Genomic DNA, 27,242 nt, shown 5'->3' with positions numbered 1-27,242 from the left:
TCGCTAGTACCTCTTGTCCAATAGGTTATATTAATATAGTCAAATGACCAAACTTACAATGACTGACCAAATATACAAAAGAAAACATCAATGTATACAATCTTAAATAAATACACAATGAAAATTCCATCATGGTGAATCCATTGATATTTATTTGGGACTGTAAATGTTCATATTGTCGTGTATAAAATTAACCACACCGAGAAGCCATGTTGTTGACTAAATTTACACGTCTTATTTTTTTTTTTGGAACGGAGGAAGTCAATTTTTTTATTCAGTGGTAACCTAGTCGCATGAATGCACCATTATTTTTGTTAGATTATGTAGTAGACCAGGCATAGCATGAAAATCATGAAGAAATATGTAGTAGAGCATGGCTACAAACAAAGTACGTCAATTTTTTAAAGCAATGCAGAAAATTCGGACAAAAATGCACTAGACTCCACCGATAACTAGCTGCGGATTCTCACGTAAAAGTATTATGGTTATAAAAAAGTGTTTTTAACAGTAAAACACAGAGACTGATGATAATATTCAGGCCAGGATGTCCAGCTATGAGCGCAAAACAATGTTGTACAAGCACAGCGTGAAATTGACATCACACAGGAAATGTGCGCACCCATACAATTAGATTACCCTCCTCACCTCGCTCCTTACATTAGCACTAAAGCTACATAAGATTGTTAAATTGCTAGATCGTCTAGTGTAGATGGTTGCCAGGTAGGAGAGGGAGACGGTGTACCTTCTCCTTCGAGGAGGAACCAACGGACGTCGACATGGTGGCGACAGCGGTGGCGTGGGTGAGGCAGTGGCGACGGTGGTGGCACTTCCCGTCGGCACACGCTAGAACCCTAGATCGGAAGGGATGTCGGTGGGGTGAGCAGCGCGTCGATCAACCTCCTACCGCGTGCGTCCGGCCCCACCTATCTTTATAGCGCGACGACAGGGGCCCACCAGCCAGCGATAAGGTTGGGCGCCCTCGATCGGGGCGCGGACGAGGTCAAGGGTCCGAGTTCGAGCCGTTGGGCTCGGACGTGAGGAGATCATCCTAACAAACATCACATGAGCAGTCTTGCTACGCTAACACCTACTATCTATACGTTACATCAGCTACCACAAGGTTATCGCAAGCCTTCCTTTTTACCACGCCGCACGTCAGGGAAGGGGTGGATGCCAAGCTGCTTCACATCTCATGTCTTGTCGAACAGGCGCAATAATGACCGATAGCGAAAGAAACAATATTGTGATCGACGTGCCCCCATTATTGCCCCATGCGAGGGGGGTGAAGCTTTGCAAGGAAGGCTGCCCCGGGTGCAAGCTGGATGAGATCAACAAGATCAAGACCGGAATACCTTACTTCAACTTCTTCTACATTTGGGTTGTCTCCCTCTGCTCCGGTAAGTTCAAACCCCTCTGTTTTGTTTGCTAGATCTAGCGCTAGCATGTGCGAACAACATTCCATGGTAGAACGTGCATATCTGCTCTTCTATTAAATTAACCTTTGTATACGGGTGTAGTCCTCACTCGATTTAACTTTTGTATTTTGTAATATATGACATTAACTAATAAAACATATTTTTCGCCATTTATGAGTTAAAGTCATCTATTCCAAAATATAAAACCTGGTGGATGTGCAATCAACCGGGGATTTCATCTACCCTTTTCGACTCCCGACATAGGATAGAAGTGGATCCCAAAGCTAGTTCGAATCGTGCATAGACCATGCTGCACTCAACAAGGACAAAGTACGGTAAACTCACAATACAGAAGCACTACAACTCCAAGTGTTCAAGCCTAGGCCGTATCCAAGTATTGGTATCATCAAGGCACGGGCCACACTATCCATCACCCAGACACACACACACACATATATATATATATATATATATATATATATATAGAAACTCTATTAGACACCCTGGGTGTAGAATAAGTTATTCTGCCCCCGAGTTAGTCAGCCGAGCCGAACTGCCACCAGGTTTGGTCGCGTTCGTGTGGTTCGCACCACCGTACCAGCTTGTTGTAATTTTCTTCTGTTTTTTACTTCGACGGTTTGGGAGCTAGCCCACTACGCATCCGTACCTCAACTTTTTCCTCTTCGCTTTCCAATCTAGATCGGGCGGACGAGCGGTTTGAGATTGGAACTGAGGTGCGACGGCGGCGAGCAGGTTCGGATTTGGTACTCGGGAGCCAGGCGAGCAGCGGGTGGGTTCTGCGCTCTTGCTGGAGTCGGCGACGTCGTAGTCGGCCTGCCGATTCGCCGGCGTCGTGGCGGCCGGCCGAATCGCGGGCGTCGTGGTCGGATGGCCAAATCGGCGGCGTGGTGAGCAAGTGGGTCGTAGCTGCGGGCGGTATTGCCGTATTGGCACTGCCTCCATCTTCTCCTTTCTCTACTGCAAGTGCTGCGCGGCCTTCCGTCGGCCGTTGTCTGCGAAACTCGGTACGCATTCATCTAGCTGTCCAAAATTTTCGTGGCAGCGTTGCTACCTCTTCTTTGGCAAGCTCCATCCGCTGTATGTGCAGACGAGTGACACGGGCACAATTACATCGATCTGCACTGAGTTACGTGGCTTTGCATAGCGCTGGAAGTGCATGTGTCCGGCTGTCCGCTACTAGTACTAAGCTAGTAGCAGCCACACCGAATAATTTTTTGCCTGCTCTAGCTTTCCCCTTGCGTGGGTTACCTAGTACTCAGGGAGATTGCTTTGATTCTGCTAGTGTATATTGCCATGGTGATTCCGTTTGGGAGCAGCACCATCTTCCTCATAATTTATCTGTTGTGTTACTCCCTTTACATACAGTACTACTAAATTTGTGTGATACTTTTGCTTTCATGGTATTTATCCATGGATTAGTGCTTTTGATTTAGTCGCTGCATCAAATGTGGTGCACGTTCTTGAACAAAGTTATCTGTGTAATTACTTTTGTCACTGCACATACTTATTTGAGAAATTAAATTGATGAAAAATTGCAAGTTATCTGTACAATTACTTCGTCAGTGCTTGTAATGTATGGTGGCTGCCTGTTCCTTTCTGCTAATTTTTATTCAGAACTAGCAAGGAGGCAAAACATGCTGCTGGTACTTGTTTCCTGTTCTTGAAGATGACATAGTAGTACAGACCTACCATTTGGTGTGCCTATGTTTAGCTTTCTCAAATGGATTCAACCTGTAATGTATAGTTCTAATTACCCAGTATTATTTTGCATGGATTAGAAATAGAAACCTTCCCAGTATGCAATGGTTTCCCTTCTCAGGTCTTGTTTTGTTTGTAGTGGGGATTTTTCAAGCATTGGTCGCTAGTGATGATTCAGATTATTTTGACTTGCTAATCAGGCATCGAGGTACTACTGCATTGGTAATCTTTTTACATGTTCATATTTCTTTCTTCGCCAATTGCTTTTGAAGGCATTACCCCCTTTCATAAGCTGTAGAGTGGGCCACAAAAAACTCTAATTGTTAACATAAGTAAAAGTAGCAAAGTGTCTTGCTTGTCTAATGAAAAATATTAGCGGAAGACATCTATACATTGTTGCTATAAATTTACCTATGGAGTTCAGTTGGATCATTTTTCTTTTTCTTACAGGGACATTAGCCAGTATTTAAATTAAGCAATCCAACATTTTTTCAATTACACATAGACCATTTAAGATCGTATGTATGTTTATCTACCCGTTGGAAGCACCCGGTCATATTAATTTTACATCTTCTCTGATTGTAGTAAATATACCTCTCTGAATCTCCATGCATCACTCAGCTGTAATAATTTTTTAAGCATAGTTCAACTGTTGATTGTCAGTATCTAGTTTCAAAAGGTCACAGAAATACTTCTTACATACATGAAACTGGTATATATACTGACAAGCACCAATGATGCCACTAATGTAGCTCGAGCTGTCGTGGTCTTTAGAAATGGATATATGTGAAAATAAAGAAGTATGTCTGTCACTACATCCTTCTACTGTTGTCCTTTTTCTCCGCAAAAGAGTTATTATTCGTTTCAGAAATATATGCCCCACGTCATATTTTAGCAGTCAATGTTAATCTTGCCAGTAGCTAGTGGACTCTTGGTTAGATCATTTGGTCAACATAGCTGAAAGAAAGTTAAGTTAGGTTATTAATCAGGTTCTGATTTCTTTGATGGTACTATGAAAAGCAAGTTGTAACTTCATATTTCAAGTGGCAAAAGGAGTATACAAAATACGGGGGGAGTACTTATTCAAGAATTTGTTTCTCGGTGCAAGTAATGCTTGGGATTCGAATCTCAGATCCTTAGAAGTATCTAAGAATCACTAACGAAATCTATGTTAATAGGATTCTGGTATTCTTATGTTACATTTTTTATGGGAACATAAGACCATGCCAATATTTCTTACATGACACAATTTTACAGCACATTAGACCAATGCATCCTTTTTTTTCATGTCAACAGATATTCGCTTCCTCTTCCCAACAATTGATCAAAATAACTGAAATGAGTTTGGAATATGAGGTTAATTTAAATCTAGTAATTTATGCAATGATGCCATCAAAAGGAAAGTTGGAGCTTCGAATGGCAAGTGGGAGTACACATTAGGGGATATGAGATTAAAACATTAGTCTTGTTTTCTTTTCAAAGGTTCTGCGACACATTGGTTCTGTGTTACCTTAGAGGTGGACTAGAGTCATGTTCAAACGATTCAGAAGATGCACCGGAGCGATCTACTTGCTGGTGCGAGTGCATCAAGGTAACGACATTGTATGATTTTTTTCTACCATGTGCTTGTGATATATCTGCTCTTATATGGATGCGTTTGTTTTGCTTACCTTTGCCGCGTGGTGGGTGACGTGATGTGGTGTGGGTGGCCGCGTCCGTGGCTTCATCGCCGCCACCCCCGACCTTGCTCTCTGGCTGCAACCATGGTCCCTCACCTCAGATTCTCAGTTATACCTTTTCGTTTGCATGAAAATTGATGGTAGTGTCAATGAAAAATGCATGGAAGTTGGTTTAACCTGTTATTTTCTTTGCTTCGAACTTTGATCATGTTCCCAGCCTTGGTAGATTTGGCCTTACGGACAAATATAGATTCAGACATTCAGTATGCCAAATATATTTTAAATCTGGGCAAATTACAACAGAGGATATTCCAATTTCTGGCCATTGACCATAGATGACATTCTATTTTGTTTTAATGTTTTTGTTTTATGGGCGGGCATGAGGCCATGAATTATGTAGCTGTATATGGGGCACTGAGATTTCTTACATTCACATAACTTATATTACAAGCTCTGCAGAACTTTGTTTTAACCCAGCTTATCATGATAAAACAAAGCGATTAGCCTGCACTATCATAACATAAAGTTAATTCCTCCTTTGTGATTTGTCATGATGAAACACAGCGTTTATCCATATGGTAGCTTATGGTTTAGGGTGAGATTTGGACTTTGTTTTGATTCAGCAGGCTGCTTATGGTCTGGTAGTTTTAGAGGAGTATTCTTTAATGAGGATATACTAAACATGTCAGAACTCTACTCATGACAGCCTGATGATGAGTTAATTGTTGTTCCAAGAAAGGACTGCAATTCTGCAAGATACTTCCTTCTTTCCCTGCCCATGTCATACCCACATATATCTTTCATGTTGGCCGTCTAAAGGCGTAAAAACTTCCAGGTGGTCATATCAGTAGCCAAAATGTGCCCCTTTCTGCAGCGTGCCACCGAATCAATGTGGATAGTGTACCTTAAAATTCTTTAATTTTAGATATATTTATGTTGCAGTCGTGGTAAAGATGCTTCTGTTACCTATTAACTAACTAAGTAAAGGGGACGGAAAGGATTGTATCATATGGTCTTGAAAATAAATGATTTGTTTGTAGAACACTCCGGATGAAAGATCTAAAGGATGTCATGTATAAGCATGGACTTTCAAAGCATGGAAAAAGCAGGTTTGTTCACTGATATTTTGTATACCTACGTTTCACACAAATAAGTTCTAGGTGCTGATTTACTTCACATCCATTGCCCATATGCGTCAGTCTACCTTTATTGTGGGAAAGCACACAATTGATCGAATTTTTTATGGCCTCCATATCAATGACATAAAAAATTCGGAAACTAATGAACCTCCATGTCAATTCGGAATCGGTGGCAATGGCGGCGTGGCGTGCTTCATTCTGTTGAAGGGGATTGTACGAATGGCTGGATGGTGGCGGCAACTGATGACTCCGGTGGCCTCAGCCTCAGATTGGATGCCATAAATTTAGTTATCAGTGTATATGTAGCAGCTCAGTCATCACAGTTTTATCCTTTGTAAATCTATGATTGAATTACATATTGTGAATTTTGTGCTCCATATTAAACAAGGATTTTATTTCTGAAAACATTCTCCGTGGTAGTCGACAATCAGGTCGACTTGTACTTACATTGCAGTTTTATGTCATTTTTGAAAATGTAATTTACCAGTCTAAGCTACAAGCAAGATAAATTGCGCATGTTAAGTAATTATGATATGCAAACTAACATACGAATGTCCATTCAATGTCCGGCTGCGCGTTCGGTTAATATGGTTAATTCGGTTCGGTTAATTTGGTTATACGGTAAATACGGTTTCAATACTTCGGTTAATACGATTATGTATAAAAATACGATTCGGTTTCGGTAATAACTGTTAAACTTCGGTTCGGTTTCGGTAATAACCAAACTAACCAAAGTTGACGCGAATTTTAGATTCAAAACTAATTTTTATGGTCATATTATTCATTATTTATATTTCACTAAAGATTTTGCAAGAGAGGAAAACAAAAAGTAAAGAAATTTCGAACAAAGTAAAATATAGATGTATTTTACATAACCGTACTAAAGGATTCGCTAAAGTGGGAAAGAAAAAACAAAAAAATAGACGGCCAGAGGGGTCGAACTATCAACCTCTGGTTACACATACATGCAATCACGTGGTCATACCACCACGGTAGTGCAGCTTACGTTAAAGGTACTCACTTCAGGTTGTATATTAAGATTATCAGCGAAGTTGGACTGGCCTACAGATCAGAATTTTGTGCTAGGCTACACGTTTGGTTTTCTTTCGGTTTAACCGCGGTTTTTCGGTTAAAAACCGAATTAACCGAACGCCTTTCGGTTTGCTATTTTACTAACTGTAACTGTAACCATAAACTGTAAAAATCATAGATCGGTTGCGGTTAGGTTTTTTCCGGTTCGGTTTTCGGTTTCAGTTCGGTTATGCACAGCCGGAATTCAATGTAAGGCTCACGAATATAATTATCTTACGTTGGGCCTGTTGCCTTTTGCATCGTGCGCAAATAATATTACGTAGGAAGAAAATGTGGTTTGTGGGCTTGCCTGCGAAGGCCTTTTCCAGTCATCTCACAGCTAATCGTTTTCTTACGCTGCATGCATGTATTTTTACGACAGTTGGTTACAGAAAGAGACTTGCGGGGTGCAGAACTGGCTCGAGTGCCCAGCCTCGGGTCGGATGGATGGCCCGGGTGCAGAATAAGTATTCTGCCCCCAGGGAGTCAAATAGCGCGTCTCTATATATATATATATATATATATATACCAGCATTGTGATATATCCCTGGTAACTAATATATTTCCTTTTTTTTCAGCGCTACCGATTTTGTCGTTGTTTCCCTATATATACTTCATGGTACGAAGAGTTATTGTAACAATTCAAAAACTTATCTCTATTACATGCAGGTCGTTTATTGTTTATTTCATACCCACTATAACCAATCATGTACTCACTGTTCTTATGGTATGACAGATCAGAGACTTGGGAGTCGCAAAGCACGAACAAGACATTGGGATTGGGTTCTATGCAGGTTTTGTTGGTGAGCATTTTCCATTTGCATTGATATAAATACATAGAGTAGGATGCTATAACTATTTCATAAATAAGGCAAAGTCTACAAGTATATTCAATAGAGCAGTAGACCTTAATAGCGCTATAGGACAACTTCTAGTTTCGATTATTATTTTCTGATTATATACTATATGTATCCAGGTGGTACTTATTACCTTGCAAGAACCTTTAGTTCTGTGCCATGGGGCATGTTTGCTGACAAATATGGAAGGAAGCCTTGCATTCTGATCAGTATTCTCTCTGTGTATGGCAGATTATGTTGCATCATTAGAACATATTCCATACACTATTTAAATAAACCTAACTAAATCATATTCAACTTCTTCCAATGTCCCAGGATCATATTTAATACACTCTTTGGCCTTAGCACGACTTACTGGATGGCAATTGTAACGAGGGGGCTACTTGGGTTACTTTGTGGTATGTTAGGGCCAATCAAGGTATTTGTGAGTGTTAGAGATTAATGCAGCAAATTCTACTTACTTTTTCAAAGCTCATGATTGCATATACATTCCAGGCCTACGCTTCAGAAGTCTGCAGGAAAGAACACCAAGCTCTAGGAATTTCTCTTGTAAGAATAATATGTCTTCTTAAGTAGTGTTTTCGACTATCAGATTCATTTTTTTTAATAAAGGCCAAACGTTATCATGTTTATATCACTAATATTATTAGATACTTGTCCGGCATTGAATCATAGGTTACATCTTCACGAGCAATGGCTTTTGTTATTGGACCGGCTATTGGAGGATTTCTTTCACAAGTGAGGATCAGGGGCCTTTGAGTATATTTTTTTGAAATACAGAACTATCCAGGCATAATTCCCATTGCAACTTAAGCATTATATCAAACTAAGCATAAGTTACAACAAGGAAATGTAGAACATGCATAAAATGGTACTCCAACAAGTCATTATTTCAGCAGATATAATTATTTGTAGCCATGATGTAGAGCTTGGAAGTAATATATCATCTACGAGTTGGCGCAAAATAAAAGAATATACCAATAGGTCAACAACTTTCACAACATAGCCACTTACAGAGAATTGTAATGTTCAGAAATTGTTTAGTCAAAGTGAGTCTTCACAGAGATACTTAACTATTCAAAGTCATAGCATAATTTTTGTTGAAATTCTGAAAATAAGCTCTCCCCTTAGAAACTAATTAGTTATCTTGTATGCTAACAACCATTGTGTATATTTAAATCTTGTTTCAGCCTGCAAAGAAGTACCCCAGTATTTTCACAGAGGAATCTATATTTGGAAAGTAAATAACCCCTCAACTATTTTCCCGACATAAGTATTTTTACACCACATATGCCATAAGATAACCTTTCAACTACATGTATATTTAGGTTTCCATATTTTCTCCCTTGCTTCGCCATATCAGTCCTAGCGGCAGGAGCATGTATTGCATGCATTTGGCTTCCGGTATGGGCCCACTACATCTCCATATGGTTCTTTTTATTTGACAACTTCTATGGTTCTTTCTCTACCATGAATTACTACTTAATAAATGCTTTATTTAGGAAACTTTGCATATGCATCATGATGACAATGTAGAAGATATTGATACAATGGAGGCACAAGTTACTAATTCAAGCGTATTGGAATATGGGAAATATGAACAATGTAAATCAATAAGAACGATATCTACAAAGAGTCTGCTCAAGAACTGGCAGTTGATGTCAGCAATAATCCTCTACAGTGTGTTTGCTCTCTATGATGTTGCTTATAGTGAGGTAAAGCTTTATATAGCGGAAATTCAATTCGGCTCCCGGGTGCGTATGCTCCCTCTATCAACAAAACATATTTCGAAGTGTGGAAAAAATTTGATAAAAAATTATACATGTACATCTTCATAATATATGTGTGTGCGTCAAGTTTCACGAAAAAATAATATTTTTTGTGGCCTATGTAAAAAAGAGAAAACTTATCAGGTGAAAAGCATTGTTTGTAGCACTGAATTTTGTCTTTTTTACACACGTCATATGATAAGTTTATTTTTTATGAAATGACTTTCTGAACGCGTAGCACGTGAAGACGTACGTGTGAATTTTTTGTTTATATAGTACTATTGAACATATCAACAAGATTTAGTAAGGAAATAGGTGTGTATTCACCTTATCTCTCGTATATATAACAACCAAATGAGGGAACTGAAGCAATTTCACATATTTACGTAAATTCCATCTCTAGATATTTTCGCTCTGGGCTGTGAGCAACAGAAAGTACCGTGGATTGAGTTTTACATCTCAGGATGTTGGGATTGTCCTAGCTATATCGGGTATGTTTCCTTAGACAATATAATATGTTCATTATGCAATATAGTCTAGACAGTCATTATAAAATGATTAAAATAAACACTTACATATCATATTTCCTTTACCTATTACATGTAGCACTGGCTTTGTGTTCCTTTACCTTATGAGAATATTCATTTTATCTTGTAGGCTTTGGTATTTTTGTGAATCAAGTTTTCTTTTATCCATTCATCGCAAAGTATGTTGGGTTAATGAAGCAATTACGCTATGCAACGGTATGCAACAAAAACACCTTATGCCAATAAGCTTCTTTAATATGGTAAATCAGTTATACCAAATGCCTATTTGATTTTGCAGGTATTATCTATAGTCCTTCTCACAACTTATCCATTCATGGCTAATTTGTATGGTATGGAGCTCAAAGTAGTCATCAACATAGCTTCGCTTCTAAAAAATATATTTTCGGTACGTCAGATTTTATGTTAGGAGCATAGGAATTTCGATATTGTCATTTGCTTCTTCTTTGAATTTTAATAATCTAGATTATGGGTGATCTTCAGTGGGTTGGGCCAAAAGTACAAACCCATCTAGTACAAAATATCACACCCCATTGTTCATGTTAGTTATATCCTATATAACCATGTTGACCATGTTAATGTGGAGAGCAATTATATTTTCTACCAACTTGTTGGTGACAGTTTTGGGGCTCTTTAGATATACCATATTTGAGCACATATAGTACAAATTATATTAAATTAATTTAGTATCCTCATATAAAAATAAGTAAATTTCCATCTACTTAATAGTCAGTTTTTATTAACATATTCATACGTATCATCTAAATGAAACAGACTGCAATTACAGTTGTTTGCAACATTCTCCAGAACAACGCAGTGGTATGTACACCAATTCTATTTTCTAGATTCAGTTGTCTAGTTGCATTCATTTTGCTTTCTTGTTATGTTGTAACTTTTTTCTGATGAAAACATGTATAGACACAGGAACAAAGAGGTCTAGCAAATGGTATCGCTGTGACACTTATGTCACTCTTTAGAGCAATAGGTCCAGCAGCAGCAGGGACATTGTAAGTACAATGTTTCTTTTCTTTTGTGAGTTAGAATTCTTCTAGGTTTTATGTTTGGAAAGTGTGCCTCCCAATAATCAACTTGTTGCTTGCCTTTTCCTGTAGATTTTCTTGGGCCCAAAAGAACATAACAGGGTTATTCTTATCTGGTAAATTCATTGCTCTTCGAACCATGCAAATCACATTTGTATTTATAGCACTTCCACTAGTGGAAAACAGGCCTTTTGATCCGGGTGGTTAGGGCCTTTTGTCGCGGGCGGCCAGCCGCGACAAGCAAGGCGCGATAAAAGGGAGGCCTTTTATCCCGGGTCGCTTACGACCCGCGACATAAGGTCCACCACGTGGCAGCCGCGGGGCGCGCAGGGCATAGGCCCTTTTGTCGCGGGCGGTATTACCACCCGCGACAAAAGGCCCTCTACGTGGCGCGCGCACAACGCCGCTGCTTTAGGGTTTGAGGGGTGCAGCACCCCCCCCCCCCCCCCGCCACCGACTGACATAGGCATCCCAAATGGGCCTGCCGAAGATAGTACCCGGGGTTTACTGAAGGCCCACTACCCGAAGAATAAGAAGATTCGGGAGCCCAAGATATATTAAGGAAAGTTAAGAGTTGTAATAGGAAGTGTTATTTGTAATCTGGCGGGATGAGTTAGAAACCGTCCCGGACTCTGTAACTTGTATAGCACGAATCCCTCGGCTCCACCTCCTATATAAAGGGGGAGTCGAGGGACGAAGAAATAATCGAATCATTGTCTACAAACCCTAGTTTTCACAATCGTCGAGTACTTTTCGGCTGAAACCTTCGAGATCTACTTACCCTCTACTTCCAACTAAACCCTAGCCTACAATCCATAGGCATTGACAAGTTGATACCTTGTCAATTGGAGCCGTCTGTGGGAACTAGAGGCGTAAGGATCTGATCTCGATGGCACGTTCAAGATCTTCGACATCGTCAACCGCAAGCAACACAATGGATCGAGGTAAACGGATCGCTGCTTGGTCTTGTCGATTTTGTTCCTCACCCACCCTCCCGTTTGGATGCATATGCGTATACGGCGGAGCCCATGGAGATGACGTTCGGAAGGTTTCACTTTCGCGTCGAGAAGGAGGGATCGTATCGTGTCGAAATTCCGAATTCATCGGGATCGTCGGCGGTCGATTCCGATTTTTCAAGCTATGCATCGTCAACCGAGTCAGGAGAAGAAGAAACTTCGGCGACACGCTACGTCAGCACCAGAGCAAGAGAGAAACTCGCCAAGATCTTCAACGACATGTCGTTTGAGTCATCTGCGGACTCATATATAAGCGATGGCTCAAGCGATGTCGATAGTTATGACTTCATCGACAAATCTATCACAGTGGGCAAGGTCTTCATCAATCTCAACGATGATGTCACCAAACCCAACATAGATCTGAGTACAAAGTATCATCAGATTTATGCCATTGAAGATCAAGAGGAAACATCTGAGGCTTTCGACGATCTGGGAAATCCATACGTCGATCCCTCCAATCTGCGACAAGGCATGGGCAACAAATACGTCGGGCCAGAGCCGCGAGATAGAGTTCAACTTTCACAAGCAGCGTGGGACAGAGCCGCGAGAGCTATGAACGGTACAGAACCAATGGCTACCACGGCCACACCAGAGGAATTACAAGCATATCAATATAGGCTCGCACGAGCTGCCAGGGAATTGGAAAAACAGACGACTGAGTTGAACGGGAGAAAGGAAGCGGCACGCATCCAGCGGGAGAAGGGCAGATCTAAGTCGACAATCTAGAACTTCGGGTGATAGCCACGGGGAGGCGCGGAACAGAGCAAGATCAAGGCTGCAACACATACCCGAAGCGAAAAGAGAACACTTGGTCCAAAACCTCGACATGTCCTTCATGTCGATAGATACAAGAGGAAACATCATCCCTAAGACACCGTAAGCTGGGTATATGGCGACACATGCTTTTATCCTTGCATCTAAACCACCTCCGGGTGATCCAAGGGAAACATTGTACAATATGGCGGTAGCGAGGAGTTGGAGCTATGGGAACAGCGTTTGTATCAACGCCTCCCGAAGGAGCGGCAAGGCAAAATAGTCCACGACCTGCGAGCGAGCAACGGCGGCAGCACACGAAGGACCAAGTGGAGCAAGAGACACAGCAGCACAAGCAAGGGTCGACAGAGCGCGGCAAAGCAGAAGGGATCATCGGCAATCTCCAGAGCTTAACGACGAAGATATGTGCGGCTTACCATGCTTCACGAGGAGAGTCCGAAAAACTCGAGTCCCCTCAGGATTCAAGTTACCCGATAATTTCAAAAAGTTCGACGGCCTTCAAGATCCGGAGGATTGGCTAGTCGACTATCCGGAGACGGTGAAGCTCACGGGAGGAACCAGGGCAACAGCTATGCAAAGCATCCAGGTGCATTTGAGTGGAGCCGCACGATCTTGGATAAAGAAACTCACTCCGGGATCCATCGACAGCTGGGAAAGTTTCGAGGATGTGTTCGTCAAGAACTTCAGATCCACGTGCAAAAAACCTGCGTCGTTAGAGGAGTTGAGAGCATGTCGACAAAAGCCAGACGAGCCAATGAGAAAGTATATCCAAAGGTGGAATATCATCAAAAACTCGGCGAGAAAATATATCCGACGAGAGAGCAATAGATGCGTTTGTCGCGGGAATTAGGCGTGGAGATTTTGTCGAGGACTTGGGAAGGACCAATCCAAAGACAGTATCCGCGTTAATGGAGATAGCAAACAGATGGGTAGATGGAGAAGATGCTGTCCACAACAAACGGCACAGGTCACCAGAGGAGGACCGCGGTCGAAACTATCAACCAAGGCGACGATTTCCTCGGCGGTATCCGAACTATGACGCTCCGGGGCAAATTTCGGCGAGGCTTTCGGGCAAACACGGGAGGAAGCAACGAGAGATGATTATCGGAGAAGCAATGAGCGAGCGAGCTGATAACGGGGATGATTCACGCAACGAGGCAAAATAGCGGGCCTAGATTCCCAAGGCCTTTTGTGTCCCCCGAAGAGATGATGAATGGACCGTGTCGGATGCACTTTTCCTCGATAGCAACGGTAAAAGACAGTCGGGGCACCTGCGGAAAGACCGTCGAAATTTTCGGGCAATGTTGCGGTATGCGAGAAACGCTAACGCGCGAGCAACACGAGAGAAATCCTCGGGAACCCGAGAGCGAGATTCACTTGCCGCCTCCTCCCGCGATTACGGACGACAATCGGCATCGGCTCGGAATAGCGGCAGCACCTCCACCACCACCTTATGTTGATCCTAACTCCAACGGAGCGGTGTCAATGATTCGGAAGGGAAGGCCGTCCAATAGAGCTCGGAAAGTAATCTCACGACAGGTGTTTATGGCGAAAAAATGCCTCCACCAACGGTTGAGTACCTTAATTGGTCGAGGACAAGATATTGGCTTCACAATAGCAGATCACCCGCGAGCAAGTCCCTCGACCGAGGCGGTCAGCACTTATTCCGCCAGCGGTTATCGCGAGGATTTGATGTCTCCCGAGTGTTTATAGATGGCGGCAGCAGCCTAAACCTTATGTATGCGAGATACATTGAGGAAGATGAACATATCCTTAGCAAACTTGAAACCAACAGACACAAGGTTCCACGGCATCACACCGGAGAAACCAAGTTATCCATTGGGGAAGATCAATCTCGACGTTCAGTTTGGGACCCGAGAAAATTACAGAATCGAGAGGCTGGAATTTGAAGTCGTGGATTTTCCGTCGCAATACCACGCTCCGTTGGGACGACCAGCATATGCTAGGTTTATGGCGGTACCACACTATACATACCTGCTGTGGAGGTTGCACTGGACCAAAGGGACCAATCACAGTCAAAGGAAGCTTTGTCTTAGCCGATAAGTGCGATAAGGACTTTCACCGGCTGTCAGAAACTTTCGGGATGCAAGCTGAGTACTTGGCGTCAAAAAGCATGACTGATTACGACGTATCGCCAGACGTTGGAAGGCCAAACAAAGAATCAACTTTCAATACCGAGAAAAATTCAAAAGAGGTGCGGATTCACCCGACGGACCCAAAAAGGACGACATCTATCGCAAACGACATGGATATCGCATAGGAAAGCGCGCTCGTCAAGTTCCTCCGTGAGAACTGGAAAATCTTCGCATGGTGTCCAGGCTGACATGCCGGGAGTACCCAGGGAACTTGCCGAGCACCACCTAAACTTGGATCCGATAGCGAGACCAATCAAACAACCTTTGCGGCGTTTTCGGAACCAAACCGCAAAGCCATGCTATCAGAAATAAATCGACTTGAGGAGGCTGGTTTTATCAAAGAGATATCTACAGAAGCCACATGGGTAGCTAACCCAGTGATGGTGCCGAAGAAACACACAACAGTCCTTCACATGTGCGTCGACTTTACGTGTCTCAATAAACATTGTCCTAAGGATCACTTTCCCCTCCCAAGGATCGATCAAATCATCGACTCCACGGCAGGTCGTGAACGTCTTTCCTTTTTGGATGCATACTCTGGTTATAACCAGATCAGATTAAAAGAAGATGATGAAGCCAAAACAGCGTTTATTACACCTTACGGCGTGTTCTGCTACAAGACAATGCCCTTTGGTCTAAAAAATGCGGGAGCAACATATCGAGAGGATGATGCGAAGTGTTTAGCGACACAGATCGGGAAAAACGTGCAAGTATACATCGATGATGTCGTCATAACGTCAAAAAAGGGGGCAACGCTGATCGAGGACCTCAAAGAAACTTTTGACAACCTCGACAAATTCGCACTGAAGTTGAACCCGACGAAGTGTTCTTTTGGCGTCCCAGCGGGAGAACTTACGGGGTTCCTAGTTTCGGCAAGAGGGATTGAAGCAAATCCCGACAAAATACAAGCTATAGTAACAATGAGGAAGCCAACAAAGTTGAAAGAGATACGACAGACTAGCTGGGCGAGTCGCAGCTTTGAGCAGATTCGTCGCCAAACTGGGAGAAAAAGCGTTACCATTTTACGCTCTGATAAAGCAAGGAGATAAATTCCAATGGAACGAAGAGGCCGACAGAGCTTTCGAGGATTTGAAGCGCACAATTTCGACACCACCAATTTTGGTAGCGCCAAAGGAAAAGGAACCTCTCCTGCTGTATATTGCAGCCACACCCCAAGTGGTTAGCACGGTGTTAGTTGTTGAAAGAGAAGAAGAAGGGAAAATCCATGGAGTGCAGAGGCCAGTATACTTCGTGAGCGAAGTTTTGTCGCCCTCAAAACAAAGGTACCCTCGGTACCAAAAGCTAGCATATGGAGTGTTCACAACAGCACGAAAATTGCGCCACTATTTTTCGGCACACCCGATCATAGTGGTCAATGAAGCTCCCTTGTCAAATATACTAAACAATCCGGAAGCTACGGGTCGTGTCTCCCTTTGGGGAATAGAACTTTCCCCTCGGGACATCACGTATGAAAAAAGAAAAGCAATCAAGTCGCAAGTTTTGCCAGACTTCATCGCAGAGTGGATGGAGTTGCAAAACACAGGACCTCCAGACTTATCGAGAACCTGGACCATGAACTTTGATGGGTCCAAAAGACTAGAAGGGGCTGGCGCAGGAGTAGTACTCATATCACCTGAAGGCGACAAGTTGAAGTACATCCTTCGGATGACGTTCCCTAACGCATCTAACAATGAAGCAGAATATGAGGCTCTCATACACGGGATGAAGATGGCGAAAGCCTGCGGTGCAACTCGACTAAAAATCTTTGGCGACTCACAATTGGTGGCTCAGCAAGTTATGAACCAATGTGACGCAGTCAATGATAGCATGATGGCATACAAGGAGGTGTACAACGAGCTCGAGAAGTTGTTCGATGGATGCGAAGTAAATCATATTAGTAGATTGAGCAACGACGAAGCCGACGTCCTTGCAAACATCGGGTCGCAATGCCTTGCAGTTCCGCCAGGTGTATTTTGGGAAGAGATAACAGAGAGATCTACAAAATCGATAAAATCAAAAAAGAAGGAGAAGAAACCCTCGGGGGCTACCAAGGAAAAGCAAGAGGAAGAAGAAGAAGAAGATCAGGACCTGGTCATGGTGATACAGATACCATGGATGCGGACGTACATATCGTACATCCTCGGGAAAGAAATACCCGATGATCCGGTTGAGGCAAGACGAGTAATTCGACGCTCCAAAGCTTTCACGGTGGTCAAAGGAGAATTGTACAAGCGAAGTATTTCAGGCGTCCTGCGAGAGATGTGTCACACCCGAAGAAGGAAGGATAATTTTGAAAGATGTACACGAAGGAATATGTGGCCACCACGCAAGTAGTCGAGCTATCGCAGCCAAGGTTTTTCGGGCGGGATTCTGCTTGGTTGACAGCAATCGAGGACGCCAAGGAAATAGTAAGAACTTGCGACGCGTGTCAAAGGTTTGCCGCAAAACCCCACTCTCCGGCAGCGAGAACTAACACCAATACCATTGTCATGGCCCTTTGCCCAATGGGGACTTGATATGGTGGGCAAGTTACACAAATCCTGGCCGGGAGGAAAGGAGTACATGCTAGTAGCTGTCGACAAATTTACAAAGTGGATAGAAGCGAAGCCGATAAATTCACCGAGATGGAGCATCCGCGATAAAATTCATAAAAGGACTCGTCTTCAGATTTGGAGTGCCCCACAGCATCGTCACAGACAATGGTAGTAACTTCACATCCCACGAATTCAAAGATTATTGCAAAGAAGTGGGTATCAAGTTGCACTTCGCGTCAGTTGCACATCCTCAAACCAATGGGCAAGTCGAGAAAGCCAACGGCATCATCTGCAATGGCATCAAGAAACGCACTGTTAGGACCATCTGGAAAAAGCTCGACATACACGGCCGAGAAGAACTACCAAGTGTGTTGTGGAGCATCCGAACAACACCAAATACAGCGACACAGGAGACACCGTTTTTCCTGGTCCATGGAGCAGAGGCGGTACTACCAATAGAAATAGAGCACGACTCCCCCAGAGTCATAGAGTATAATGAAGAAACTTCCAAGATAGCATTGGAAGACGACGTCGACGCACTCGACGAAGCTCGAGACGAGGTACTATCAAGGGTAACTAAATACCAACAGGACTTGAAGAATTACCACAGTCGACGTTTGCGGCCAAGATCTTTTTAGGTGGGAGACCTAGTTCTTCGGCTCACGCAAAAAAGTCATGAAAAACTCGAGTCACCATGGCTTGGACCTTACATTGTCACGGAAGTAATCGGAGGAGGAGCATACAGGATAAAGGACAAGAAGACAGGGGTGGAGGAGCAAAACCCCTGGAACGTGGCGCAACTCAGGCGGTTCTACGCCTAGAGTCGAAATATAGTCCTTGTAAAACTTCAATGTACTGAAACGCCCGCGAGTTTTCAGACGCACTCTTTTCCTTTCTTTAGGCACCGAGTGGGACCGAGAAAGGTTTTTAATGAGGCGGGCTCGCGGTGCTGCAATATAATAAAGATAGTGTCAATATAACTTTTCTTTATCGACATGCTCAAAGTCTACGACCCGACGAATTTCAATATAGTTCATCGACAAAGAAAAGCCTTGCCTTGGTACTAAAGTACCTCGTGAGTCAACGAAAATACAAAATAGTACTCAATAAAGAAGCTCGGGGGCTGATATTCGCCATCAATACATATTAAATAAATGCCTTGGTTCAAAACCTCGCAATATATAAATACAGTAAATAGCCACTGAAACACTCGGGAGCTAGACAAATATAGAAATATAATGATTGCTTCACAATATAATCACAATCATGGGTTACAAAGAAGAGTTATCTACAAAGGAAGATAATTAGTCTTGATTCAGTATGTCATCAAGGGTAATTCTGTTTTCTTTAGGAGCAGCGCCAAGAAAATCAGCATAATGACCATCGGCAAAAAAGTCGGCATCCATCCGAAGAAGATCTTCAATCATTTCTTCGGCTACAGGCGAAACCTTCATGTTAATTCGGTCGACACCAACTCTTCGGCGCTTTACTTTCTGATGAACTTTCGCAACAACTTGGGTAAGGTCAAGATTTGAGTGGCAGATCTGAAGCATGATAAGAGCAAATCCGGCGCCGGCTACCAATTGAGCTTTGACGAAGTCATGGATCCTGTGAGCTTCTTTGAATTTCTCCATTAACTCGGGAAGAGTTTTTGGTTGAATGTTCGAGGAAACATGGAGTTATAAACCATAGACAAGGTCTTGGTACAGAAGTCAAGGAAGTCGCGAGTTTGAGAGGTGCGATCACGAAACACGACGATTTGGCGGGTCCTCTCCGGAGTAGCCCAAAACGAGAGAACAATGGTCAAGGGAAAGGTTAACAAGGAGGTTCGTCCTAGTATTTACCCTCTCTTCCTCGGCAGCGGCATCAATAAAGGAACCTATCAAAACAACGAAGTAGAAACCTTTAAGAGACATAGCATGAAGATGAAAGATATCGGAGGATGAAACAAGCATACCCGACATATACTGCACGGCTTCATTCATTAACTCGAGCATGAAATTTTCTCGAGTAGTCGCCTTTTCAGCCTCGGAAGCAGCAATTTCCTTAGCAGCCACGGCCTCGCGAGCTTGCTGAAGTGCAATTTTTTCGGCTTCAGATGACTTATGAGACTTCTCCATCATGACAAGTGTTTGCTTCTTCGCATGTCGAAGTTGTTGTCGAAGTTCATCCAGTTCTTGCGACAAGGTATCTTCGACGAGTGCGGTATCGGCAAAAGCTCTCCTCGAGCGAGAAGAAGAAGGCGAAATATTGGAAGGAGCGGAAGACGGAGTATAGTTATCAAATATCAACTGAAATTTAGACAAGACAACATCAAACAACAAGCAAAGATAGAGTTTTCATTAATCTCTCGGAATAATTACAAAAGCATTACAGTGGAGCTAAGGAAGTACGTGTCGCCAAATGACTACTTTGGCGACAAGAGCAAAAGAAACATAGAAAGAAAAATAAAGAGGCATGCAACTAGACCTTCGGCCTTGATGAGCTAGGAGTCGACGCTGGTTTGATCCCGAGATAGGCCAAGATCTTCTTCGTGTTGGGCTTGGCTGCCTTAATCAGCGACCTCCATTTTGATTGCTCTATCTACTCGGTGTCGCCAACTTTCGTCCAATCAACAGCCTGTTGACTGTCGGCAACCAAAGCAACGGTGCTTTCGACGGCAATTTTCATATTTTCTTGGCGCATCTTCGGTCCAAGGTCTTACGGTGAATTGAACATCTTGGCAAGGTTAAGGAAAGTCGAGGGCTCCTCTTTCTTCGGGAAGAAGTAGGAGAACAACGCCGACAATCCTGCATTAGCATTTGCCACGCCTTCACGAATTTCGGACCCATGCAGCTCCAGATAGGAAAGTGCGTCAAGGAGAGGGTCATCGACAGGATTCTCCAGATAAAAATCTTGGTTTGTTTGATCTGCCAAGAAAACAAAACGTTGGTCAAACAACAAGAAATAGCGACTCTCATAAAAATAGAAGGGATCAATAATATTACTGCAAGTGCGTCGACTTTGTGATTTCGGGCGCTTGAGGATCCCCTGTTCACGAGAAGCTTGTGCAGCTTTGTGCTCGTTTAAGGCAGATGCAGCATCCTCAAGTTTTTTCTGCAGTTCCTCGACACTAGCAGGTTTTGCTTTGGCTTCATCAGCCTCGGCTTTGGCTTCGCTAGCAACAAGTTCGGCTTTCTTGCGAGCCGCTTCACTTTGCTCAAGTTTCTGAGCAAGTGCGTCGGCACGTTCGTTGGCCTCTGCAAGTTTCTCTGTCGAGATAAAAAAAAAGAGAGAAGAAAGATCAAAAATCACGACAAGCAACAGGCGCAAAAAGTCAAGGAAAAACGGCAAGCATAAAAATTGTTACCTTCGGCTCTGCTAGCATATTCACGGTACCCAATAAATTGGGATCCGATGCGGAGAAGCTCTTTGATCATGGGCTGTTAAAGAAGAACACAGCAAGAGACACATCGGCATGAAAAAGAGAGTGAAGGCATGAAAAAGCAAAATAGGGGAAATATAGATATCGACAAACTTACATCATCTAAGAGCAGAGTCGATGAGCTGCCCAATTGAGGGGCAGGTTCAACAAACGTTTCAATCCTTGCCCTTTTTGGTGAAGGAGCAAGGAGGCTTGACGGCGGAGTTGTGGTGACGACGTTTTGTTGAGGAGGCGATGATTCTTCTCCTTCAACTAGCGTGTCTGAGGCAAGTACAGTATGTGACGTGCTTTTCCGAGGAGCCACGTCAACAGTTGGTACTTCTTCCTCGTCATCACTGTCGATCAAAAATCGGCAGCATAAAAAGTAAGACAAGATAAACACATCGAGTACAGAAAAAGGGAGAAATAAAGGTGACTTACGAGCTGACGAGGGATTCAATATAAGGATCATAAGCTGCCTTCGGATGAGAAGGAACAACTTTTTCAGCCTTAGAAGTGCCAGAATCCTCGACATCATTCCTTTTCCTTTTGTTCCATGGGGAAACAGCAGGAGGAAGGGATTGCGTCGACTCGCTGGCTTCAGATTCAATTTCTTTTTCATGGGAAGCCGCAGATTTGTGAGAACCCGCGACTTCACTTTCAGGAATAGAAGAACCTTGGGTGTCTTCGGCAACGATAGCCTGTTCTTCGACTTCTCCATCCTCAGGAAGAGGAGGAAGGGAAGCCATAGTAGGATGGTGCTGCAAGAAAATAGCGATAAAAGAAAAAATTAGTGAGATTTCAATACAATAAGATGCAAGGAAAGTTCGGAACAAGACAGAAACTCGAGAAGACAAAATACCTCGGGGAGAGGATTGGCGGAGCTGTATGGTTCCACGCGACAAGAGGAGGGAATAGGATCCTTCTTCGCCAAGCGGGAAACTCTTCGAATCAACTTCTCCAAATCCTTTGCAGAAAGATCACTGGAGATTCTATTGGCGTCGTTTTCTCCGAAATACGTCCAAAGGGGATTTTTGCGAGCCTGAAGAGGCTGCACTCTAATCCTAAGGAAGTAGGCAGTGATTTGAACACCAGATAGTTCTTTGCCTCGAGTATTTTGAAGCTGATGAATACGAGACATAAGTGCTTCTGTCGTCTTTTTCTCTTCTTCGGAAGCTTCGGCGTCCCGAGAACGGCGGCGCTGAATTTTGGCACTTCCGTCGAAAGGGATTATGTTGTGTTCCACGAGTTGGCACTTTCTTCGTGAATGTAGAGCCATCTTTTGCGCCATCCTTGCACAGAATCAGGAAACTTGACGTCGAAATAATCAACGTCAGTTCGGACACGAGATAACAACGCCGCCTATGTTATAAGTGGCGTTGTGGGAGCCATTGCGGCGGAGGCGAGAAAATGCGTTTCCACGAGCCCAATTAGGAGGGATTCCGAGGAAGCATTCGCAAAGTGTGATAAAAATGGAAATGTGAAGGATGGAATTGGGGGTCAAGCGGTGCGGTTGAATCCCGTAAACAAAAAGAAGGCCGCGGAGGAAATCGTGAATTGGGGCCGAAAGGCCGCGGATGAGGTGATCAACGAAACTAACCCGGTACTCCATTGGAGGGTTGGGGTAGCTTTCTTCGCTGGGAAAGCGGATGGCGTCTTCCTTCTTCATGAGGCCAAGCCTCTTGAGTGTTGACGTCCTGGTTGGAGATTTTAGATCTCTCCCACTCAAGATCTTCGGCGGCCATCTTGGATTACGGAGTCTTTGTGGCGAGTGAGTCGCGTACGCGGTGGCATCAACGGCAATGGGCAAAGCAATGTTCGTGAGTGCGGAAGATCGAGAGAGAGTTGGGCGCGGGGAAGCTTTTGCGAAGAGGAACGGATGTGCGGCGCAAGCGAGGAGTGAACGGAGGTTGAAGAAAGGTTTATATAAGAATCGGGTGAAGCAATGCACCGTTGGATGAAGAAATCGTGTGGTGACAACAAATCTTCTAGATAAAAGGGTAAAAAGGTATTTTTACTGAGATAAGCGTTACCGTACGTGCGCCAGGAAAAGCGGAGGACGTGTGTCCCCCACTTGCACGACGTGTCAACGTGGTAGAAGCAATGGACCCACAGGGCAGAAAAATCACGACTATTAAATAGAGATGAAGTAAATTTGATTAAGGGAAGCACGCCGACAAGAAAATAAAAGAAGATTGGCGACAGGAGGAGTTATTTGAATACTTCGGGAGCCTTTGATCAAATACAAGTTTTTGCCCAAATGCTCGGGGGCTACTTCGACAAAAAGTAAAATTTCGAGTATGGCGGTATAGAAATTGCGGGAGCCTACAACCAAGCACAAGTCCTTGGCCGTAGCCTCGGGGCTACTCCCATCGGGAGCGCTGTTCGCGCACCCGAGAGATAAAAAGAAGATCATATTGGAACATAATGACAATATAGTGACAAGGTGGACTAAAATGTTGAGCCTACAACCAAGCACAAGTTCTTGGCTGTAGCCTCGGGGGCTACTCCCATCGGGAACGCTGTTCGCGTACCCGATGAAGTTCAAAAATAAAAGATAGAAAAGCAAGAGAGTATATTTCGAGTTATAATTAACTCTACATATACTCCCATCGGGAGAGCAATATAAGTCATATTTGACTCGATAAAATGTGCCATTCCAACAGCCGGAAAAGCACTCGACAATATATTCTCAGAACGCCAAAGTTGCGATCAATTTCTGAATGCCGCAAATTTGCGAAGGTAAGACCCCAGATCCGTTCTGCTGGGCGTGGTATCGCCAAAGACTGCGCTCTGCTACTTTTATCCGTATCAACGAGATACGAAGAAAAATCCTAACGGACGCGTTAGGTACCCGATAAATTTGGCCGGGACTCGACGGAATGGTAAGACCTTAAGCGGCACTGTCGAAGTTTACACCAGTATCCCGAGATCATGTCCAGGGACGTGATCTTGAAGTAGGTTTTTGCGGATTGCCACTAGAGCAATTAACTAGTACCTGATCCGTCAGATGAACTAGCCCCAACTACCATTATCCCTGTACAATATAGAATTTTATGTGAAGAAGTATAAAAAAGGTTAAAGCTTTCGAAATAAAAATAAACAGTGGAGATTTTCCCTGACTCTACGATTCAAGCAAAATCTCGGGGGCTACTGACATAGGCATCCCAAATGGGCCTGCCGAAGATAGTACCCGGGGTTTACTGAAGGCCCGCTACCCGAAGAATAAGAAGATTCGGGAGCCCAAGATATATTAAGGAAAGTTAAGAGTTGTAATAGGAAGTGTTATTTGTAATCTGGCGGGATGAGTTAGAAACCGTCCCGGACTCTGTAACTTGTATAGCACGAATCCCTCGGCTCCACCTCCTATATAAAGGGGGAGTCGAGGGACGAAGAGATAATCGAATCATTGTCTACAAACCCTAGTTTTCACAATCGTCGAGTACTTTTCGGCTGAAACCTTCGAGATCTACTTACCCTCTACTTCCAACTAAACCCTAGCCTACAATCCATAGGCATTGACAAGTTGATACCTTGTCACCGACCGCCTGTTATTTCATTTTGTTTGTTCGAAAATAAAAGTTGCATATATTTGTACGCTACTAGAAGTTGTACACGTTCATTCATTATATATATATATAGATCGATCAAACAAATATTGGAAGCAAAAGTCGATTCCCCTTACACATATTCGTAGATTCCCTACATATATACATGGAGCTCACGATCGACAAGCGGTACTAACGACCGTCTATTTGGAGGTAGAGCATCTATTTGGACTAAACAAGCCTTTGTTGTTTATTACTTCTCTAACCAAAAGTCCCGCCAGTTCCTCCACGATTCCTAGTGCGTGTTCCTTTGGTTGGAGTCTGTCCCGCATGAAGTCGACCTATATACGAAAATGAGATGAGTATGACTATATCAGTCTTGATAACGAAATATTGATGATAATAAATAAAGTTGTGAATGTTATTGCTTACGTCGAATTTATTTTTGTTCTGCTTCTCGGTGGTTAACATGCGAATGGACTCGCAAACGTAGTATCCACATAGATTCGTCCCTTGTGGCTGCTCGGGGGCACGGTACAGGAGTAAATGTTAGCTTCTTTGCAAAGGTAATCTCCTTATGATGATTCTTCAAAGCTTGCCAAGCCCTGCCAGGCAAAAGAATGATTGAATGAGTGGATAATTAATTGATATCTCACGAAAGATAAAGCGCGGCGATGAAGGAAATTACACTTGGAGCAACTTCTGCAATTCCTGGAACCCGCTTTGGGCCTTGGATAAGCACTGGCATCATAATGAACTTCCGCTTCATGCACAACCAAGGAGGAAGGTTGTAGATACATAGAGTCACGGGCCAGGTGCTGTGACTGCAGCTCTGCTCCCCAAAAGGATTCATGCCATCTGTACTTAGACCAAAGTATAAGTTCCTTGCCTCACCTGCAAAATCCGGAAACTCTCTCCCCATGTTTCTCCACTGCCGACCATCAGCGGGGTGCCTCAACATCGCGTCTTTCTTACGTTCTTCCATGTGCCATCGCAACAACTTGGCATGCTCTTTGTTTCTGAACAAACGTTTCAACCGTGGTATTATTGGAGCATACCACATCACCTTCGCAGGAACCCTCTTCCTGGGTGCCTCGCCCTCAACATCACCAGGGTCATCTTTTCGATCTTATACCGCAATGCACCACATATCGGGCATTTATTCAAATTCTCGTACTTCTCACCGCGGTAGAGGATACCGTCATTAATGCATGCATGTATCTTCTGCACATCTAATCCTAGAGGGCAGACAAGCTTCTTTGCTTCATATGTACTGACGGGCAATTCATTATTTCTTGGAAACAGCTTCTTTAATATTATCATCAATTTCTCAAATCCCGAGTCAGTCACACCGACCTCTGCCTTCCATTTCAGCAATTCCAATATGCTACCCAGCTTTCTATGCCCATCTTCACAACCTGGGTACAACAATTTGTGGTGGTCCTCTAACATCTTGTCGAACTGCAACCTCTCCTTATCCGTGTCACAGTCTCTTCTTGCATCAGAAATGGCCCGACGAAGATCATCATCAACGGGATCATCTGATGCACTGTTCTTCACCTCCTTCTTCTTCATTGTCGTCCATTGCGGTATCAAAGCATTCAGAGAACATAGATCGGTACTTCTCATCATTATCTTCTTCCTCATCGCCGTCTTCCATCATAACCCCTTCTTCTCCGTGCTTGGTCCAAACATTATAGCTGGACATGAACCCAAACCGAAGCAGGTGGCTCTTAATATCTCTTGAGCAAGAGTAATCCTTCTCGTTCTTACAATTTAGACATGGACAACACATAAAACCTTGCTTCGACTTGTTGGCCTCGGCCACAAGCAGGAAAGAATTCACGCCCTCTCTGAAAGCGGGAGCACATCGGTTACCGTACATCCATGGATGACTCATCTGCATCATAAGTACAATTATATATGTATCAGATGCAATCACCTTGCTAAAATTAGTATTGTACGGACTATGCATATATATATAGTCGAGAAAATAGTTGCTAACCTTTTAGGATCAAAAAGAGGAGAAATCTTATCAAATAAAACCAAGTGGCATCTCTCTCACAAGCATTCCATCAAAACCTCTTGTGCACATGTAGAAAAAATGAGCTAGCATACACCTCCACCTTCACCACCAAGGAAAAAATGAGGTGGGGGGTGGCTGGCTGCTTCTATATATATAAGGGGGGACATTTTGTCGCGGGCCGTATTACGACCCGCGACAAAAGGGGTGGCCACGTCGCTCCTACCCCTTTTGTCGCGGGTCGTAATACGGCCCGCGACAAAAGGCCGCGACAAAAACCTCTGCGCGCTCCACATGGTTTCGGGGCGACGTGGCCAGGCCATTTGTCGCGGGTGCAGGCGCGCCCGCGATAAAAGGCTCCCACGGAAGCCCTGTTTTCCACTAGTGTTCCTTCATCATGAATGGGAAACATATACACATTTAAGAGCATATACCGTTTTTTCATGTGATATGCAGGTGATACAATCCTTTTCTTGTTGCTAAATGTGGTGCCACTAATCGGGCTCTTGTTGACGTTCAAGTCATTTTTCTCTCGGTCAAGTCCAGTGAAATGA

At 43.5% G+C, this 27,242-nt stretch overlaps 1 protein-coding gene and 1 long non-coding RNA gene across 2 annotated transcripts; both read left to right on the top strand.

The window, feature by feature from the left end:
• Positions 1 to 1,216: 1,216 nt before the first annotated feature.
• Positions 1,217 to 27,242, top strand: LOC124673095 (probable peptide/nitrate transporter At3g43790). Its single transcript, XM_047209223.1, has 17 exons — positions 1,217 to 1,397; positions 7,602 to 7,642; positions 7,760 to 7,826; positions 8,000 to 8,102; positions 8,196 to 8,298; positions 8,376 to 8,429; positions 8,556 to 8,618; positions 9,071 to 9,120; positions 9,209 to 9,284; positions 9,383 to 9,595; positions 10,053 to 10,140; positions 10,307 to 10,392; positions 10,475 to 10,582; positions 10,969 to 11,013; positions 11,113 to 11,201; positions 11,307 to 11,350; positions 27,145 to 27,242. The coding sequence occupies exons 1-17, from the start codon at positions 1,217 to 1,219 to the stop codon at positions 27,240 to 27,242; spliced, it is 1,509 nt and encodes a 502-aa protein (XP_047065179.1).
• LOC124675769 lies at positions 2,228 to 6,303 on the top strand. Its single transcript, XR_006993408.1, has 3 exons — positions 2,228 to 2,440; positions 3,274 to 3,342; positions 5,854 to 6,303. It is a non-coding gene; the product is annotated as an uncharacterized LOC124675769 (long non-coding RNA).

The sequence above is a fragment of the Lolium rigidum genome, chromosome 7 (assembly GCF_022539505.1).
Source record: "Lolium rigidum isolate FL_2022 chromosome 7, APGP_CSIRO_Lrig_0.1, whole genome shotgun sequence".
Lineage (NCBI taxonomy): Eukaryota > Viridiplantae > Streptophyta > Magnoliopsida > Poales > Poaceae > Lolium > Lolium rigidum.
This window is presented reverse-complemented; position numbering and strand designations above follow the sequence as displayed.

What these genes read in the sequence shown, in the direction of transcription:
- LOC124673095 (XM_047209223.1), top strand. Translation starts at nt 1,217, where the DNA reads ATGACCGATAGCGAAAGAAACAATATTGTGATCGACGTGCCCCCATTA. An exon ending in GGTTGTCTCCCTCTGCTCCG is followed by an intron (nt 1,398 to 7,601) that starts GTAAGTTCAAAC and finishes CTTTTTTTTCAG; the next exon opens with CGCTACCGATTTTGTCGTTG. An exon ending in GAGGAATCTATATTTGGAAA is followed by an intron (nt 9,121 to 9,208) that starts GTAAATAACCCC and finishes ATGTATATTTAG; the next exon opens with GTTTCCATATTTTCTCCCTT.